This window comes from Dermacentor variabilis, chromosome 6 (assembly GCF_050947875.1).
Source record: "Dermacentor variabilis isolate Ectoservices chromosome 6, ASM5094787v1, whole genome shotgun sequence".
NCBI lineage: Eukaryota > Metazoa > Arthropoda > Arachnida > Ixodida > Ixodidae > Dermacentor > Dermacentor variabilis.
In genome coordinates, this window is record NC_134573.1 from 188,116,956 (window position 1) to 188,136,895 (window position 19,940).

The following is a 19,940-nucleotide window of genomic DNA, read 5'->3' on the forward strand; positions in this document are numbered from 1 at the left end:
TCCACATCATCACACAGAGCTGTATCACATCACAGATTCTGCCCCTCATATGTGCATAGTTGATAGTTTCCAGAGGCGTTCTTTTCCGTACCTTAGAATATACTGCAGTCTTTGCAGAGCATATAAAATCTATGGGCAAGAACCTCACTGCCTGTGACGAGACCTTATTGTTTGCATTAAGAAAGAACCAGCAAAAACAAAGACGCACACAGGAAACATACACAGGATTGTATGTTTCCTGAGTGCGTCTTTTTTTGTATGGTTTTTTCCTTATACAATGCACCAACTAGCCCAACAATGTTAAGCATTTCTACATAATTCTTTCCAAACAGGTGGTGAGCGCTTCAGTGCTTACGCCTTCAAACAGTTCCACAGATGCGTCGCCCAAAGTTGTGACACGAGCACCAAGCATTGCTGTTTCAACCACTGCAACATCCGTGACTTTGCCTGTACCTGTTGTCACAACAACCAACACCCTGGCCTTGACTGTTCCCTCAACCAAGGATGCAACCACTGTGGCAGCTGGGCAATCTGAGCGGGAGGTGATAATCCAACTGCCGTTTCCCAAGCTGCTTCGCAATAAATCGGTGCTGTGTCGGCCCCAGATGGTCACCAAGGCTGCATTCTGTCGGCCTGTACCCTGCCACAAGGAAATACAGACCGGTGAGCGCTGATGCAGAACAAATGATCACTGTGCTTTTAGATAAATCGATGAACGCTCTAAGCACGATTTCTTCTAATGCGTTTGCATTTTTTGAGTACTTCACACACTTTACGGGGGCTATCTGTCTGTCTGTCTGTCCGTCCGTCTGTCCATCCGTCTGTCTTGTTTGTTTGTTTGTTTGTTTGTTTGTTTGTTTCGTTGTCTCAAACCACTCTCCCGCCTACCTGGGTCACTGGGTAGTCCATGGTCGAAAGGCAGCACGTCGGGATGCTGTGTGGAGGGAACAGGGTTCGAAACCAACCGTTGGACCAACTTGAGTCGCTGAGTATGTGACAATGTGTACATACATGCCACTCTTCAGTGAACCTGTTTCATGCCGACATTGGTCACTGTAGATGCAGGACTGGGTAGGTACTGCTCTTGAATGAAACTCATTGATGCCGACTTGAAGTGCTGGGCATGTGCCACTCGGTCTGTTCTGGTCTACAGTGACCCTCTTTGATGTCAGTTTGGGTAACTAGGTATGTGCCACTGGGAATGTGCTGCTCTGCAGTGACGAAAAGATCCTTTAAGTTTCTCTATTGCTGGGCAGAATGGAACGCACATCACGTGGGTTCCTCAAGGACAGCAACCTGACGCTTTAGCAGGCTGCACCACAACTTCACTGGATATGTGCCACTTGTGAATGAACGTCTCTCACACCAGTGCTTTAGTGAGTTGCGCCATGAATGCACTAGGTATCTGCCACTCCAATGAAGCTCTCGCCAATTTGGGTCCCTTGGGTATGTGCCACTAAATGTGCTGCAAGCAAGGGAACAATTCTCAGCATTTGCACGCACCAGCACAACATATGTCTCATCTCGGAGGCCACGTGTGGACTTTTTGGCAGTGCCCCTAGATGGCACAGTGCTTTAGAAAGATGCGAGAGAGGGGGGCACCTGGCAGCCACATGACTAATTTCTCAGCATTTGCATGTACTGGCGCACCATGCATTTCGAAGGCAACACGCAGGCTTCGTGGTGGTGCTGCTAGATGGCGCCAAGTGTTTTTAGAGAAGCGTGAGAGAGGAGTCCTGCTGCAGTACATGCATCATACATAACTTGTTTCGATGGTGGCAGTGCATTGTGTCACTATATCGATTCATTACTAAATGCATTACCATTGGCAGTCATCGTGAGATGTATTCTGCCGAATTTTTAGAACATTTAACCAGCAGATCTTATAGAGGCCATATGTCACCTTGAAAAAGACAGGTCCACTTGTTAAAACGTTGGCTCCTGCTTTTACCTTGTTCTCGCTTTGCTCATCATTTTGAATTTCCATCTCCCACCTTCCCTGTGTTTTCACAGGCCATATTATCATTTTGTGCATTATCATTTCGTGCCTGCATAAAGCTCTGTATGGGGTTGTCATGGGTGTTAGTTGTAAGCATTCTTCTTTGTACATTTGCGTTATTTAATGCTTTTCACCTGAGCAGTAATGTAACGGTACGTGACTTACTGTGATACACATATTCCCATTAGGCACGGCATGTACATGAAAGTTGTTTTTGCTGAATGGGTTCATGCTGAGAAGCTACATAAATGTCCAATCACCTTTTTCTGCAACATTTGGTGCGTCTCTTGTTTATGCAGACATGCAAACCCAGACTGGTTCAGAGGGTGGTCCAGCACGGCTCATACCTGTTCCTGTGCCAATCTATGTGCCAGCTCCCATGCACATGTTCTCCTATGCTGTACCATCACCACTGCCCATCCCCATTCCGGTGCCTGTGCCCATTTTCCTGCCTACAACAAAAGACACCACGGAACAGATCCTGGAGACTCTCAAAGAATTCAGGGTACGCCTTCGGGGTGCGCCTTCAGGGTGTGCTTGTACTACATCGGGGTCATGCGCCAAAAGCAAGTGTAGGTGTATTGTACAGTAAAGCCTCGTTATTTAAAAAAAAAATCTGATAATTTGGACTCGCCTTCTGGTCCTGGTGAGCTCGTGCATTACTTAATAGAATCAAACGCTCGTTAATTCGGATGTATTTGACTCCACACCACTTAATTTGACAGCTTTCAGAGCTCGGTGAGTGCTGCAAATGTACAACGCAAAGGAATCAAAACAGCGTTAGTGTGCAACTGAAATGGAGTGGCAGAGTCTGCATCATCATCATAGTCATTAGCGGAAATTGTATGTGAACGACGAGAACACTAGAAAGCGTTGTGCCTTTACAGCCTTTGTTGTTGCATTTACCACCACGTGTAATACTGTATTGGTCGCGTGCCTTCATAATGGTGTAGGCCCCATACATGATCGGATCGATAGTGACCATGGGTTTTGCCCACAGCGGCTGCAGCAAACAGTAGTTTTGTTTTAACTCTGTGTGTGTGTCAGCCGAGTGCCTTTAAAGCTGTAGCGGCAGTTTCATCTGCAGTGGTTGCGGCAAACAGTAGTTTCATTTGGAATCACCGCAGTGGCTGCACGCACAATGTTAAAAACACAGCGGAAGCTTTTGAGGATGAAGAGCACTGGCCACATTACGATCGGTGGACAATCTGTTGGCAACCAGCTCACTCGTGAAAAAATAATCAGGATGTGCACGTCACAGTGAAAGCGCGTCTCGGATAAAGACGCGCTGCGACGGAAGTCACGAGGCCTTCATCGCTGCAACTAATCAGTCATGAGATGACGTGAATTGCAGATTCCGCACTGCTTTTGTATATAGGAACAAGATGTGCTGATTCATTCAGTAAATAAAAGCGTGTTGATGTAGTATGCATTTGTTTATTGTTTTCTTTATACCCTTGGTAATTCAACATTCCGTTAATTCTGACATTTTTTCCGGTCCTTTGAAATCCGAATTAACGAGGTTTTGCTGTAGCTAATTTTAGTTATGCCCAGCAAGTGCTAAAATAGCTGTATGCAAATATCCAAATTATCATAGAGTAGACTTCTGGTAATTCAACTCCAGTTAACTTGGTTTTTCAGTTACTTCTATCCCAACCAAAGCTCCTGGCTAGTGCGCTACATTTTTATGGGCCATGACTTTTGTTGTTTAGATAATTAAATTGGCCCTCACCAGATACCGTATTTACTCAATTATTGACACTGGGCAGTCGTTGTGCGCTGCCACTGGCACACTTGCGAACAGCGCCACTATGGCGAAATTGCAAAACATGGGGTGACGTGTAGCAGAATACACAATGATCATGGCACTGCCCATGCTCCTTTGTTGCGGCTTTCAGGGCCTCGTAAACTTGTAAACGATTTGTAGGACCACTAACTTGGGAAAGGGAAGACATTTGTATGAGGCAGGGCATGGCTACGATCTTCGTGAACAGCAGGAAGAAAACACGATTACATTATTGGGAAGTGTATTCCACAGACAAAGCTCGCAGTGCCAAGCTACGATGTAGTCCTGGAAGTAAGTATACCTCCTCAGCACTCCATGTTTATTTATATTTTACGACATTTCGTGTATATATGAACATATTCTTGTAGCTCAACAAAGCAAGGAGCACGAAATGAGTAAAATCTTCCTACAAAGCCGGGGTCAAGGGCCACCTTTGCAATTGATGAAGAGGGAGCGGAGTCATGCGCAAGCAGAAATCAGAGCTGGAAGCCGAAAGCAGAAAGGTTTAACTGAAAGGGAAAAGGCTCTCTGCATGCGATAATGGTATGCTGGGACGGTATTCCGCACAAACGTGCTTACGGTGATTGACTGTTGTGCAGTTTCAGCCAGGTGCTTAGCTTTATTTTCAACAAAGGGCCTGAAGGTATGTCAGCACAATCGCGAACATTTGTGAAGTGTATGGTGACAGGATCCCGTAATGTATATTTTCAAGTGCGTCGAATATACGTCAAATTAATGCGAAGAAAGATTTGCACAACGCCACATTCCACAAGGCAGTGTGCTACTTTCGCAACAAAGTTGTGATAGTCTCCCCAGAATTCTACGTTGCATCAATGAATAAACTCGTTTGTGGCAACTTGTGTAGCCACTAAGGATCTTAAAGGTACAGCTAAGATTTGTTGTTCTTAGCGTGATAAGCATCAGTAAGCTCAGGCGATGACGGTGTTGCAAATTCTAGTAGTCCTTTATTTAAGTCATACAAAGGACGCAAACAGCCTTTAGTGTAATAACGCACTGCTAATTCTTGAAATCACGAAATAAAAGAGTGGAGCCCCGGTTCGTCCCCCGGTATTGCAACGACCCGGGTTTTACGATGGATTAGCACAGTCCCGGCGAAGTCCCCATAGAAGCAATGCATTAAAAACCCCGGTTATGCGACGCAATTTTATGCCCGACTCGTGTTATAGGACGACCCTCGCGAAGCGCGTTCATTTCTCTCTCTCTCTCCCTCCCCCCCCCCCCCCCCAGCAGCCACCCGCGACGCTCGCTGTGCTGAAATAGCGCCTTCTCCACAATCACTTTCTCCCTCTCTTCTCGGCGACGTCGCCTATCGTCACGCTGGGGAGGCGTTTCTCTCCTTCCAGTTTCCCAGTAGCAGATCGCCGACAATGTAGCGTGGAGAGGCCTAGGTTTATCGCACGTGTTCTTCGTCGTAATCCTAACGACCAGCGTTCAGCGGAGGTTTTGAGTTGTGTGCAGCAACGTGACGCACGATGTCCCGAAAGCGGACAATTCTGTTGCTCGGCGATAAGCTGAATATTATCAAGGAAGTAGAAAAGCAGCATGGAGCCACGAAAACCAGCATTGCCCAGGACCATAAGATACCCGAATCTTCGCCATCATTAAGTGCGTCAAGCAAGGGTACCGGAAGCACTTAGTGCAGCATCGGCTGGCGGCTATGGAGCGCAGCAAGTCGGAAAAAAAATATCACTGTGCTCGACACGATGCATTTTAATGCCAGTTTGTGGAACGCAGTGTCGCGAAGCACAATCGCTAACTCGTTCAAACACTGTGGCTTTAAGCGAGAGACTGCCTCCTCTGCTGGGGACGCAACAACCTTGTTGCCGCTCAAGGTTGATGCAGGCTTCGCCGATGACGATTTCGAAGGTTTAAACCTCACCACGACCTTCGTCGAGTACGTGGAGGCCGACGACAACGTTGCGACCTGCGGTGAGGTGTCGCTGGATGGCGCCATTGAGGAGGCTTTGCCTAGTGCCGACACTGCTGCGACATTGGACGAGGGCAATGACGCCGCCACAGATGCCATGCCTGTGCCTACCACGTTTGCCAAGGTGCTACGGCACATAGACGGCATCCGGAACTTCATCTGTTCATGCGACGCTGCAGAGGACCTCCTTTTAGATGTTGCCCAACTCGAGCGAAAGCTCTTGGTTCATTTTTAATTTTTTTATTTAATAATACTGCAGGCCAATACTTTGGCCCAAGCAGGAGGGGCATATCACAAACAAGAAAAGACAGAAAAGCATATACAATGCAACATGAAATGAACATAATGCACTAAAGAAGCACAAATGATAACGTCAACATCGCTAACTTGCACAAAAATGATTTTGCAATGCAGCCATGAAATCTTTAGACGGAAATACACTAATGGGAAGTAAATTCCAATCGTTCACCGTTCGAGGGAAAAAACTGTACTTGTAAGCGTTTGTTTTCGCGAAGATCGGTGCAAGCAAATACTCATGACTGTGTCGTGTTCTCCTCGTAGAAGGCCGACATATGGAAGCTGGTAGCGTCATATTATTTTTTCCAGAAAGAGTGTTATGTAGTAGTACAAGACGATTAATTTTTCTGCGTATTTCGAGTCTCTGTATTCTATTTTGTAACATTATTGAGGACGGCGAATCCTTCCTGGCATATTTCCCGTAAATAAATCTCACTGCTTTTCTCTGTACTCGCTCAAGTTCTTTTGTGTCTTTCATGGTATGCGGGTCCCAGAGTTCGGAAGCATATTCTAATTTTGATCTCACTATTGCATTGTAGGCTAACATTTTAGCCCTTACAGGCGCGTTTTTAAGCTTTCTTTTTATGAACCACAATTTTTTTAGCGCAGCTGAGCAAACATCCGAGATATGAGTTGACCATGTAAGCTTATTGTTGAGGGTAACGCCAAGGTATTTGTATTTGTCGACTTCGAGGACAGTTCTATTTCCAAGTTGGTACGGAAAAATGCTAGCTGATTTTTTTCTTGTTACGCGTAAAAGTACAGTTTTTTCCGCATTGAGCTCCATTCCCCAATTGGAACACCAGTCAGTGATTTCTGCAAGGCATCTTTGCAGCACAAAATGATCGTCATAGGACACAATTTCCTTGGAGATAACACAATCATCCGCGTATAACCGTATGGACACATTACCAGGAATAACATCAATCAAGTCATTAATATAGATTAAAAATAACAGTGGTCCTAGTACACTGCCCTGAGGGACTCCTGAGGTGACCTGACGTGCACTGGAAGTACAATTCCTAATATCAACAAACTGTTCTCTGTTTTTGAGATAAGCACATATCCACTGTATGATACCAAATGGGAGTCCAATTTTATCTAATTTATGTGATAGCTTTGCATGGGGAACTTTATCAAAAGCTTTGCTGAAGTCCAGAAAGAGCACATCTATTTGTCCAGATAAATCAAGTATGCGGGATAGCTCATGTACGGTTGTTACGAGTTGAGTTACAGTGGAGAGTCCTTTCCTGAAACCATGCTGAAAAGGTGATAGTATGCTATGATCTTTCAAAAACTCTTGTATAAAACCAGCGACAATATGTTCCAATAGCTTACAACACGAGCTAGTAATAGATATAGGACGGTAATTTGAAACAGATTGGCGGTCTCCTTTCTTGTGTACCGGCACAACACGTGCTTTACTCCAGACTGATGGTATTGCACCTAATTTTAAGGATAACTGGAAAAGATTAGAAATGAATTCAGATAATTGCTCAGAATATCGCCTCAAGAAAGCATTAGGAATGTTATCGGGCCCAGCTGACTTCTTAATATTTATATTTAGAAGCAATGCCAGGACACCTTCGCGAGTGATTAAAATATTATCTACCGATGGGCTACTTGCACTGGAAAGTTCACACTGATCACATTCTGTAAACACACTTTGAAAATATACATTGAGGTATTCAGCAATGCAGTGCGCATCCTCTATTTCAATTCCGTTGACGTTAATGTTTTGTATCTGTTGTTTTCTCTGGCTTAGATGCAGCCAGAACTTTTTAGGATCGCTAGAAATAAATTCTTCAAGATTCAAGCTGTAGAACTCATCTCTAGCCGAATTTACCTTTCGTAGTAAGTCTTGTTTCAGCTGCGTAATCTGCGGGGTTTTAGCTTTGTTCCTCTTTCTCAGCCTTTTTATTTTACGCTTGGTCTGAATAATATCTCGATTTATCCAAGGATTTAGGCGCTGTTTTCGAACTACTTTTAAAGGGACAAAGTGCTCCGTACAGTACTTTACAGTCTCCTCAAAACGTTGCCATGAAAGTTCAACATTATTTTCGATTATACCAAGTTGTGTATCTAAATAATCTATAATCGCAACAATCTATAATATAATGTAATCTATAATATAATATAATATAATATAATATATAATATAATATAATAATATAATAATAATATATAATATATAATATATATAATATAATATAATCTATAATCGCAACAAGGTCCAAAAGAAACTTAGACTTTTTTTAAAGTTCGCGCCGGCTGGCGGGAATCGCGGCAGTGGGCAGTGGAGTGCCCGTGAAGGTTTGTTTGAATAAAGCATGACTGGTACTGGTACTGCAGCATTAATTCTTATCGCATTTACTTTTTTGGTAATTTGAGTTTCCGAGCTCTGCAGAGTATGTTCGTAGTTTACGTTGAAGTTTCTCGTAAATCCGCCGTGCGAAATAAGTAGTATTTTTATAGGCATAATTTAGGTTCAGATTTTACGACGGCCGCATTTTACGACGCTTTTTCGCAGTCCCGAGAAAGTCGTACAATAGGGGTTCCACTGTAGTTATTCTTCATGGCTGTTCATGATACAAGCATAGCTTGCCACCAACCAATGTGCTAAGCAGCAGATGAAAAAGAGCGAAGAGGAATAAACATACGCGACTGTGAAATGGATGTACGTGACTGTTTGGCGGTTGTGAAGTCGCTGCTTGCAGTAGTCTTGCCAGGTGAAAGTGGCAAGAAAGGTTTGCCGCTACCGACAAGCAGCAACTGAGCAACAATAACAAAAATAAATAACTACATTAAAAAAAAAAGTTGACATCCTTAAGCTAAAAGCACAATTTCTTCATAACCGTTCTGAGGCCTAACTGCAGTGAAAAGATTTTTATAATGAGCTTCAAATATGGTTGTTATTTGCAACGTTTCTGTATATACGGAACCACCAGGCTCAAATTGTGAATGTTGACCACAAGCTGTATTTGTGGTATTAATCTTTGACTTCAAATTGTTAAGATGCCTCTGGTATGATTTCGGCTTATTTTGGCATTTGTGAAGGCCAAACGTTGTACATTTTAGGCATCTTCAACACTGACTGTTTATTTATAACGTATTTAATGCTTACAGTCACTTATAAGTGCTTTTTTTGTCATAAAAAAGAGCACTCAGCCGCGATTCCAAGCGAGGTACTACTCGTGCATTCTCTCATGACTGGGCAGGAATCTACCTACAGTATTCACTATTTTAATTAGATGAAGCAGCAACAAAGTATAAGTCTCTACAGACAACGGCCGAGTATGCCGTTAAATCAGCACAGAAGCATGACGTTTCACACGGCACCCATGTTATAATACATGCACTACAAATAACGACATTTTTATTAATGGTTTGCTTAGTGACATAAGTTTATGGCACATTTTTGTACAAAAGAGTCTACTGAGAACTACGTATAAGTGACAAAGGAAGCAACACGAGTTTTACGTCTGTTTCTTAGAGAACCTAAGGAAAAAGCGATCAGCTGTTCGGCACAAAGTTGTGCTTTTCTGCTTCGGGTTAGTTGACGTTTGAGTAAATGCGTGGATCAGAGTTTAGGCTTTTGCATACTTGTAACTGCGAAATGTATGAGCAGCAGCTTAGCAAATCACTCAAGCAAATCGCTAGCACTTTATGCTTCACCGCATTGCATAGTTGCAGTGCGGCGAGGTGAACTTGGAAACGCATGCAAACAAATAACAGTAAAAGGGTAGCGATCGCCGCCAGCAAGGCTTTCAAGCTTTTAAATTTGACGCTTGCACAATATTTAGCATTGTGCCCTCATTTTTGTGAACTACATGAAAACGTTTAGCCATTAAACCTCGGACGACTACTACGTTTGCTCTACGGTACAACTGTACAAGTGATCAGCTTAAAACCCACATTGTCCCATTGTAGTGATGGGGAAGAACCATACAGTATCAAAACAGCAAGCCATGAACTTTTTATTGGGAGAACTAGTGCCTAGAAAAACAACACTCAAAGCACAATAGCAACGAGCACAATCACTGGCCGTCGAAATCTGTTCATACATTCCAGCCTAATTTGCAGGCGTTCCAGAATGTGCACCACAATTCGACAAGATCCGCGACAAGGTTAAAAAATGTTCCAATACTTGTAGGCACATCTTCTGCTGAGTGACAGCTTTATTAATAAGCTGTGAAAAACGGTCACTGCAAAGAGATTCACAATGTAACGTATCAGTATCGTAGTAGTTCCTCCATGCGAGACTTGTCAATTAAATTCAAACAGTTAGCTGGGAGGCTCCTTATACACAGCCGGCAAAATTATGGGATTGTAGGTCGGTCTGCACGGCTTATCAAGCTTGTGATTACCGATGAAGTGGTGGCTACAAACGTGTGCGCCCACGGGAATCCCAGTCACCAGTGCCACCACACCTGGAAAGCATGAAAGCATGAAGCAGGGGAAGCTTAAAGATAGCATCTTTGAGGCGAATGCTAATTCTTACTAAACAACATAATCTGGCTGGACGTGTGCGCTTGCCTATGCCTATGAACCAAGCGGATCCACGTTTGATGCGGTGCTCACAAAAGTGGGTGCACACAGGGAATCTGTGTGGGCCTTGCGCAAGATGCACAAGGAAAGAAAAAAAAAGGACAGAACAGAGTGCAGTGCCTGCCCACTGAAAAAGAGGGCAGGACACTGCGCTCTGTCCTGTTCTTTTTTGTTTTCTTGTGCATCTTGCCTAGCATGTTAATTTATGGATGAGAAAAGCAAAAAAAAAAGGGACAGGACAGAGCACAGTGCCTGTCCACTGAAAAAGAGGACAGAACACTGCACTCTGCTCTGTTCTCTTTTTCTTGCGCATCTTGCACAGCTTGTTTATAATTCAAGTATGAACCAACTAATTCGCAACGACTTTTGGGCTGCCCTCGGCAGAGTTTCTAGTGAAAACAGCCGTCTGCAATGTAGGCTTACCATATTTAATTAATTCTAATATTCATATTTTTTCAAGAAAATTGATTCTCAAAATTGCCTGTGTGCTACAACGGGATACATGGATACATCAAGAAAGCCGAATTTGCAGCATTGTTGACTCTAACAGCCTACTGTCAGGGACAGTGCCATTTCTGTTGTAATCACAAGATGGTGACAGAGCAAATTTTTGTGCAGTTCCGCGACAACATTGTGCTACTTTCATTAAGAATGCTCATTCAAAAGAGGTTATTTATTTTACTTACTAGCAGCAACCGAGCAACATCACATGTTCACAGTGTGCCAGAGTCTTGTGTTGTGTGATGAACCGGTAATGTGTTTCCGAGAACCAAGGTGCGGTAGTCTAGGTGTGGACCACCATCCCCCTCGCAATGGTTGTAGAGTCATTCAAGAAAGGTAGAATATCAAATGTAGTGAAGTACATGGAGAATGACATGTTGTAGTCCATAGCACTAAAGAGCTGTGTAAGAGGGATGACAATGGACATTATGTTTTGATAAATTTTCATTCTTTGAAGGTAAACTCTTCAAGTTTCATCATTTCTGATTGCCAAAACTAAAGGAATGCAGCATCTTTTAATTATAAAATTGTGGGTGCATAAGATATGGGTGCACATTGTTTTCTACTCTGACTAAAACTGGGTGTGAATTAAGCTTGGAGGTGCATCTGAATCGGGTAACTACTGCCAAATAAAGCATTGCTGTGTTTCAACATTTCTTCTGCCTCTTTTATTTGACACCCCAAATAATTCAGCTCATTGCAACTGAAAATCCCATCAAAGTCAAGTTAACGGAAGTCGACTGTAATATGCTCAAAGCACTTTGTTTAATAGACTGTGTTTGGAAAAGCCAGTTCCACCTGTGGGGCCAGAGGAATTATAGGAATTTTGAGGGTCAATTTCCGGTTTTTGTATTCCAGTAGAGTGGATTTTTTGCCACTGAGCCAGGCGGGGAAACATTAAAGGAAACACATGGTACAATCTGGCATCCTATTTGATGCGTGGTCTGTACGCTCCAGCTTAACCCTTTGGGGGTCAATGACATAAATATACGAAAGAGTCCAAAATGGTCGATGCCATATATTTTTTTACGGTGCCGTCTGTACATTTAAAGCGCGCCAATTTCTTAACTTTTTCTTTTCTGTCATGTGCTGCCACTATGTGGAAATACAGGGAATTTTTTTCTCGTGCCTCCCTTTCTCGGTTTTTGTTGCACGGTTTGTTTTAGAGCTAGTTTGCTCCGGCGTGCCTATATACTACCGCACGTGTGGGCGGGCGGCGGTCTGGGTTTTGTTCCGTGGGCGGTTCCGGCTTCTTGTGCTCACAAAACTGATGGCTACCTCATTACTAATCGCTCAAAGGGCGACCGCCTGTTTCTCGCTCGTTTAGTGCTCACAGGGGTGCGCATAGGAAGGATGCCGCCGTGCATGCGTTTCCTTTTGTTTTCTTTTTTTGGAGACTCGCGAAAACTAATTGCCTCTGGTTGGCGATAAGATGAATATTAGCAGAAGTTTGTCACATGTTTTGCTTTTTTGACGGGCACGCAAACACCGTTTTCTTGAGTGCCCTCACCTACGTAGTTCGATTACGCTATGGACGCAAATATTAGTGTAAGAGCAGGAACATTTGACACTTGCGAAATATTCTCGTGTGCGCATTGTCTAAGCCTTATGTGTATAACAATGCACCGAGCTTTAATTCTCATAAGTTTATTTCCTTCTTTTATTGTTGTTATTCATGAACAAACAGTACATATATACCAACGCAAAATATTTTTTTCTCACTTTACGGTCACCCTAGAAAAATTATGGCAAATTTTTCTAAGTAGGCCCCTCAGAAAAATTGGGATCTTGAATTTAAAAAAAAATAAATCCTGGGAGGTCGCACACGGTGAAAAAAGTCGACCCTCAAAGGGTTAAAAAGCAAACACCCATTTGGGACACATGGGACAGACATGTGAATGAGCGAACATCGAGTAGGCTCCACCCAGATCTGGCGACCTCTTTCATCTACGCTTGGAATGTTACCTTGTCAACAAGTACAAAACAAACATTTTGGCATGACCCTGCTTCGTTTCAGAATAAATGCATGCTTGTGCATGCGACACTGACAACGGTGCGCCTTGCACTGACAGCTGCTGATAGGGTCGGTAGGCATAACTCACTGGACACTGCAGTCACGGTCGATGGCATATGGAATTCAGGTTGAGTTCATTAGAGCACTTATTTTTGCCAAAACGATTAACATTTGTACAATTAAGTAGCATGCAAATCAATACTATTGATTTTCTTTTTGTGCCATCGGTGTGAAGGGCAAAAATGCAAACAAAGCGAGCCACCTCTCGGAGACGTTCAGGGAGTGCTGCCCTCCTGCCCCTGCATCACAGCTTCTGATCTGTCCCCTGGTTTAGTGCCGGGGTTGCTGCTTTGCTGAACAAGTGCTCTTCGTACATGGCTTTGTCCTTTGAGGTAATGCAGTAGATGCTCTTTAAATGGAACCTCAAGGGACCAGGGAAATTGGTTCCGTTTATCGGGAGTTCGATTTACTGAGAGGCAAAGCTGAATAAAATTGCATAAATACAAAGCCAACCAACCATGAGGATGGTGTTCTGTTAAAGAGGCAGTTTCGTTTAAGCAATTTCTCTTTATCGAGATTCCACTGTGTTTCGTGTTTGAAGCAAATTGTACTAATTTTTGTGCTGCTGTGAATGGTGATAGAGGCAAAGGGGCGAACGGCTTGGCCGGGGTAATCAGAAAAGGGACAACGCAGCCGCTTCATGTTGTCCCTTTCTTCAAGTCTCATGTTTTGTTTGTGGTAACTTCCCAAAATCATGAATCACCAACTGGCCTACACCCACACTCTGCTATGATATATATATATATATATATATATATATATATATATATATATATATATATATATATATACCTTTATTCATAAAAACAAGTGGTACAAAGTGCCAAGGCATTAGGAAAAAAGTTGCTACAAAAGCAACTTGACTGGTCCTAATAACCAGAGGGTCCAAAAGGCAGCAGACAGCAAGGAGCGAGAAAAAAGAAAAAAAAAGAAGAAAATGAAAGGAAAAGAGGAACAACGAAAATGGAGAAAGGAAAGAGTAATGGCATGTAGTACATAGATCTCACTTAAACAATTTGCTGCACACATGAAACAGCTCTGTACTATTGTACGAAGTCAAGCTTTGTTTAACATGCAGCTTTATGTTGGCGGATTTTGATGCAACTTTTTATTGAAAAAGCCTTGCAAAGAAGTCCAACAACAGAGTAAAACTTGCCCCTCATTCTAATAGCAAGCTTCCGAGCTCCCTTTGCCACTGTACGCCATCAGCACCAGCTGAGAAATTAAAATAGGTGGAAAGGTGCTCCTGCTGTGCTGCACCTATGTGCCGCTTGATGATGCTCACCACTTCTTAAAAGGTGTCTATTGGATCAGTCTGTGATGCACTGCTACTATTCAATGTAATCAAATTTGTTGACATTTCTAAATTGCCAACAGTGCATTTGAGACCTTTTGACTACGGTAATTAACCGACCCTGCCTATCCAAATGGCAGACAAAGGCTCGGAAGTGCACACTGTTTTTGCATTGCACTAATATTCTTCAGATATGCTGGAATGCAGCTTTTGCTATACCGGCTTCACTTGCACATGGGCACTTATACAGGGTGTCCCACATAACTTGAGCCAAGAATTTAAATATGAAAGGCATGTTGGAAGCGAATTTAACTGAATGCATACTATTCGCAATAGCCTATAGCAACTCAGACAATTCTTTGTTTTCCCCATGACTCACTAATTAAGTTTAGTTCTCCAACTTTTTAATTATTTGCTGAGGATCCCAAGTATGGTGCGCAGATTTGTAGAGCACCTTCAGAAACCACCAATCAAGTTGTTTCCTTTATGATACGTCTTACGTAGTCCATTTTTTCCGGGTTGCAAGGAAAGCCTGCGAAATGTGAAAAAGGCCAAGTGACGGAGCGCTTACGCAGTGGTATCGTGCTGTTCTCAAGCGTGTGAGGAGCAGCCAGGAGTCTGCACACGCTGACAAACGGACGTGTACTGGGACCTTAAGTTTCGCGTGGTTCGAGGCTAGCTGAGTGTTCAAAACAAGTAGAAATTGGTGAGACCCGACAGCTATGACACCAATAAGAAGGGTGGCCAAACTTTAATTCCTACACAGGCGACCGTGGCCGAGCATGAGCAGGCAATAGCCAGCTTTTTCCAGAAGTACATAATTATTATAGAAATACGAAAGCACATTTTTGCTTACTTCAGTCTGTTTATCAAACTCCATCGATAAATGTATGCAGTAACAGTAAGAAAAAGAGCACTGATCCAAACATCCTTCTTGATAGATGTCAGCTATTAGCCAACAGCAGTTGCGTATGGGAATCTACACCCACAAACACCCAGAATAGTGTAAGGAGCAATCTTCTCTCGGAAAGAGAGCGTTTGAGAAAAAGGTTAATTCATACTCTGCTTGCAAGCTCCACGTGCTGCGCACTACTGCAAAATTTGGCTGAGATGTTCACAGCAGTTTATGCTACCCGCAAGCTGTTCTTTCACCTAGCGTGAGGGGTGTTCAGGATGCCTTTAAAGGCTCTGCTCTGTATGGGACACACAATGAAACAAGTGCTAGCTAAAGATCCTCACCATAACGAATATATGGGGGATCCTCCATTTGCGGATTCTATGTTTATGAAATTCAGGGCGGTAGGTGTAAAACTAAGGTGTTAGTATTTCTAGAAACGAAAACTGGGGAGAGATCAGGGTTTTGTTTTCTGGCAGCCCTAAGATTGCGATTTTTCTGGTAACTTCTACAAACGATTAACACAAGCAATGGTCTTCTTTTGCACTTGCACACAATCATTTTATTTAAACAAGCAAAATCGTTCACAGGAATATATCATGGCAAAGAGAGCTGCTTGCAAATAATTTGATGAACTCATCTCCACTAATTCTCGTTCTCAGGCATTATTAATATATTTAAATTAAACCACGTTAACAAAAACTACAAATATAGAGAAGGGTTTGATGCTCTCTTCCTTACTTTGTTCTCTGCAATGTTAACAAAGTACAGTAAGACCTCATTAATTTGACCCCGTTAATTAGGAAAATCTGATAATTCGGTCTCGTCCTCTGGCATATGCAATACTTAATGGCATCAAACTCTGATTAATTTGGATGTATTTGGTTGCACACTGGTTAATTTGGACAACCCTCAGAGCGTGGCCAGCACAGAGAGCCGCAAATGTGTGACATAAAAGAGCAAAAGCAGCGCTCGCATCTGATCGAAACAAAGTGGTGGAGTCTGCATCGCCATTTATCAGTTGAAAACGACAGGAACACTGAAACGCTTTGTGTTTGTCTTTATAGCCTTTATTCTTGTTTTTGCTGCTGCGCATCACACTGTGTTGGACACATGCCTCTAAAAATGAGTAGTAGCCATCTGTGATCCTGTCAGTAGCGATCACGGTTCTGTCTACCACGGTTGCATTTAATAATGGCTTCGTTTTGACTCGTTGCGCGCATTGGCTGCGTCTTTCACAACTGCACAGTCATCATCCGTGATCATGCTGATCGCTACTGAGGTTTTGTTCGTAGCGGTTTTAGCAAGCAGTAGTTTTGTTATGGCATAGTGTTTGTTAACTGCGTGCCGTCAAAACTGCATTGTCAATATTTGTGATCGCGGTGTCGATAGTGACCACAGATTCTTCTGCAGCAGATGTGGCAAACTGTAATTTCATTTTGACTCAGTGTGTGTTGGCTGCGTGCCTTCAGAATTACGTGGTCACCATCCATCCATGATTGCATTGATAGGGACTACAGTTTCGTCCGCACTAGTTGTGGTGAGCACTAGTCTTGTTTTGGCTCAGTGCAATGCGTAAGTACAGTCTGCAGAAAAATTAATCTGCAGAAAACTAAAGTAATGTTTAACGGTCTCGGAAGAGAACAGCCATTTACGATAGGTAGCGAGGCACTGGAAGTGATGAGGGAATACATCTACTTAGGGCAGATAGTGACCGCGGATCCGGATCATGAAACTGAAATAATCAGAAGAATAAGAATGGGCTGGGGTGCGTTTGGCAGGCGTTCTCAAATCATGAACAGCAGGTTACCATTATCCCTCAAGAGAAAAGTGTATAACAGCTGTGTCTTACCAGTACTCATGTACGGGGCAAAACCTGGAGGCTTACGAATAGGGTTCTACTTAAATTGAGGATGACGCAACGAGCTATGGAAAGAAGAATGATGGGTGTAAAGTTAAGGGATAAGAAAAGAGCAGATTGGGTGAGGGAACAAATGCGAATTAATGACATCTTAGTTGAAATCAAGAAAAAGAAATGGGGGCCATGGGCAGGACATGTAATGAGGAGGGAAGATAACCGATTGTCATTAAGGGTTACGGAGACTGGATTCCGAGGGAAGGGAAGCGTAGCAGGGGCGGCAGAAAGTAAGGTGGGCGGATGAGATTAAGAAGTTCGCAGGGACAACATTACCACAATTAGTACATGACCGGGGTAGTTGGAGAAGTATGGGAGAGGCCTTTGCCCTGCAGTGGGCGTAACCAGGCTGATGATGATGATGAATGCGTAAGTGATACTGTAGCCCGCACGCTAGCATCAGATCTGCTGGCTACATTACGATAGATGAATGATCTGATGCAACCAGCTGCAATAGCAAAAAGCATGTCTCAGATGAAGACACTGGTATTCCGCCACAGCTGAAATGTGAAAGAAGCCAAAAGGCCTTCGCCACTGTGACCACTAATAAATCACGAGGTGACAAGAATTGCAGCTCCCGCACCACTTTTGTGAAAAAACATTATTATGTCTGATGGTTGGGAGCATTCCTGTGAACAATACTGGCGGGGGGGGGGGGGCTGGGGGATGACAATCTCTCAGGTTTTTAGTCATTGTCTGTTGTCATATTTTACTGGTTCCCAATATACACTCTTCCAGCAAAATCAATGTAATACCAGCTATACAAATTAGCGACCCTTCTCTGAGTGTAATGGTAGTTGGGGGAACATCCTCTCCACGTCGCAGCTACCGTTAATTTGCTGCATTAGTTCACTTCCTAGTGCGTTACCTTGGCATTACCATGGCATATAACTATGGCACAGCATCGCTCTACTACGCTCTCACTTGGTTTGCAACAATGCAAAGCCCTCTTCTGAGCTGAATGCTCAACTGTTTGCAAAGTGTCCCTGAGTAATTGGAGAAAGCCCTCTTCTGAGCTGAATGCTCAGCTGTTCCCAAAGTAGTCCTGAGTAATTGGAGAAGCTGTGTGACCAAAATGTTCTCAGCTGTTGGCTGTGCTCACAGCTCAAAGATGAAGTCTTCAAACGCTCCAAGCTGAGCATGGCACTCTGAATGAGTTGGTGAACATGTTTTGAGCACTATATTTTGACTAGCCAAATGTAAAACATGCTGCCAGAGCACTGTATACTGTTTGATACGTAGAGCACAGCATTGAAATTTACCCTGGGTCACAAATGCCAATCCACTGAGCACTCAATGTGCTGAGAAGCAAAACTCAAGGTGTGTACATGAAGATAGCTAAAATTGTTGCATTTAACTTGCAGCTGTGGAAAGCTGTTGAAATATTGTTTTTAAAAGATTAGGAGGTTTAATCCCAGGTCGTGAACTAAATTAAGATAAGTGACAGAATGTGAGCAATCAAGTATCGTGAAGAGAGTCATGTCTTTCCAGTAGTCAAGCTCTCCACATTCTTTCATAACAATACTTCATAAGTTTACTTGCACTAATATTTTGGTTGTGCTGCTGTGTTTAAAATTTTTCTTTCAGAATACAAGTGGTGAAGAGAGGAATGGTGCAAAATCTTTGCTCTGTGACGAATTTGCATTTTCTTGAAGATCTGCTTCATAAAGTATTTGTTATTAACATCTGTATATGAATATGTTTAAAAAGTATTCAATTCATGCTGAAATTCTTTTTATGCTTATATACCATATTTAGACACCTCAGTAGCTAATGTGAATGTTTTCACATTGTTGTGCTTGGTTATGACTTGGGGTTCAGGTTATTGTGAAGGACCAGACTGACCTGTACAATTGTTTTTGTTTTGTTTGCAAACACCTATGACAACTTTGTGTTTGGTAGGTGGTAACATGGGTTGAGCTATTGGTACATTATTTTATCATGTGCACTTTGTCCTATTGAGAAAGTCTGACTGAAGATGTTTTATACATTCTATTTTACATATACACATATTACCACAACATTATTGTTTATTGTTTTCTGTTGTGTTAGCTAATTAATTTTTTTTGTGGTGTCAAAGTTTTCCTACTGTTGTACATTTACAGGAACAAATGAAAAATGACAAATTTGATGAAGTCCTGCTTGCCATTGCCCGCTCCATGGCAGAATCATCAATGAAGCCGTCTTCGGAAAGCAAAGGTAAATGTGCAGTAGGGGCTTAGTGACACAATCAATGGTCAATACAAATTTCATGGTGGTGTAAATGCCTAACACTCCCTAGCTGAAATGCAATGTTCAAGATTTTTTATAGATCTCAACACACCATTGTGGATGTTACAAGTCCACAAGCAGTGCCTGCTGCCATTGGCATGGTGAAAAAGTCCTGGCACCTTTGGGTTTACTGCCATTGTGATGAGACATGCTGCAATGTAGTCAGCCTATTTGCTGTTATTGAGGTGCTTCACACCACTTGACTGTGTCACCACTCATAGGCGCCGACTACAGGAGGGCTCCGGGGCTTGAGCCCTCTCTGGAGCTTTCCGGGGAGAAGGCGCTCTGCTCCCTACCCACCCCGCACACGGACCTTAAGTGTCATTACCAGAATTTTGTCACCCGCATCACTTGTGGCTTCTTTTGGCTTACCTCAACCCTTTCACCTAAAATTTTATTGTGGTTAAAAGCT

At 43.0% G+C, this 19,940-nt stretch overlaps 1 protein-coding gene across 4 annotated transcripts in view; it reads left to right on the top strand.

Moving 5' to 3' along the window:
• Positions 1–19,940, top strand: part of woc (zinc finger protein without children) — a 132,174-nt gene that overhangs the window by 67,248 nt on the left and 44,986 nt on the right. For all 4 annotated transcript variants that reach the window (XM_075697114.1, XM_075697115.1, XM_075697118.1 and 1 more), the window contains exons 11-13: positions 333–663; positions 2,299–2,504; positions 19,363–19,456. In XM_075697114.1, the coding sequence (XP_075553229.1) occupies positions 333–663; positions 2,299–2,504; positions 19,363–19,456 (631 nt within the window). The remainder of the gene's footprint in view (positions 1–332; positions 664–2,298; positions 2,505–19,362; positions 19,457–19,940) is intronic.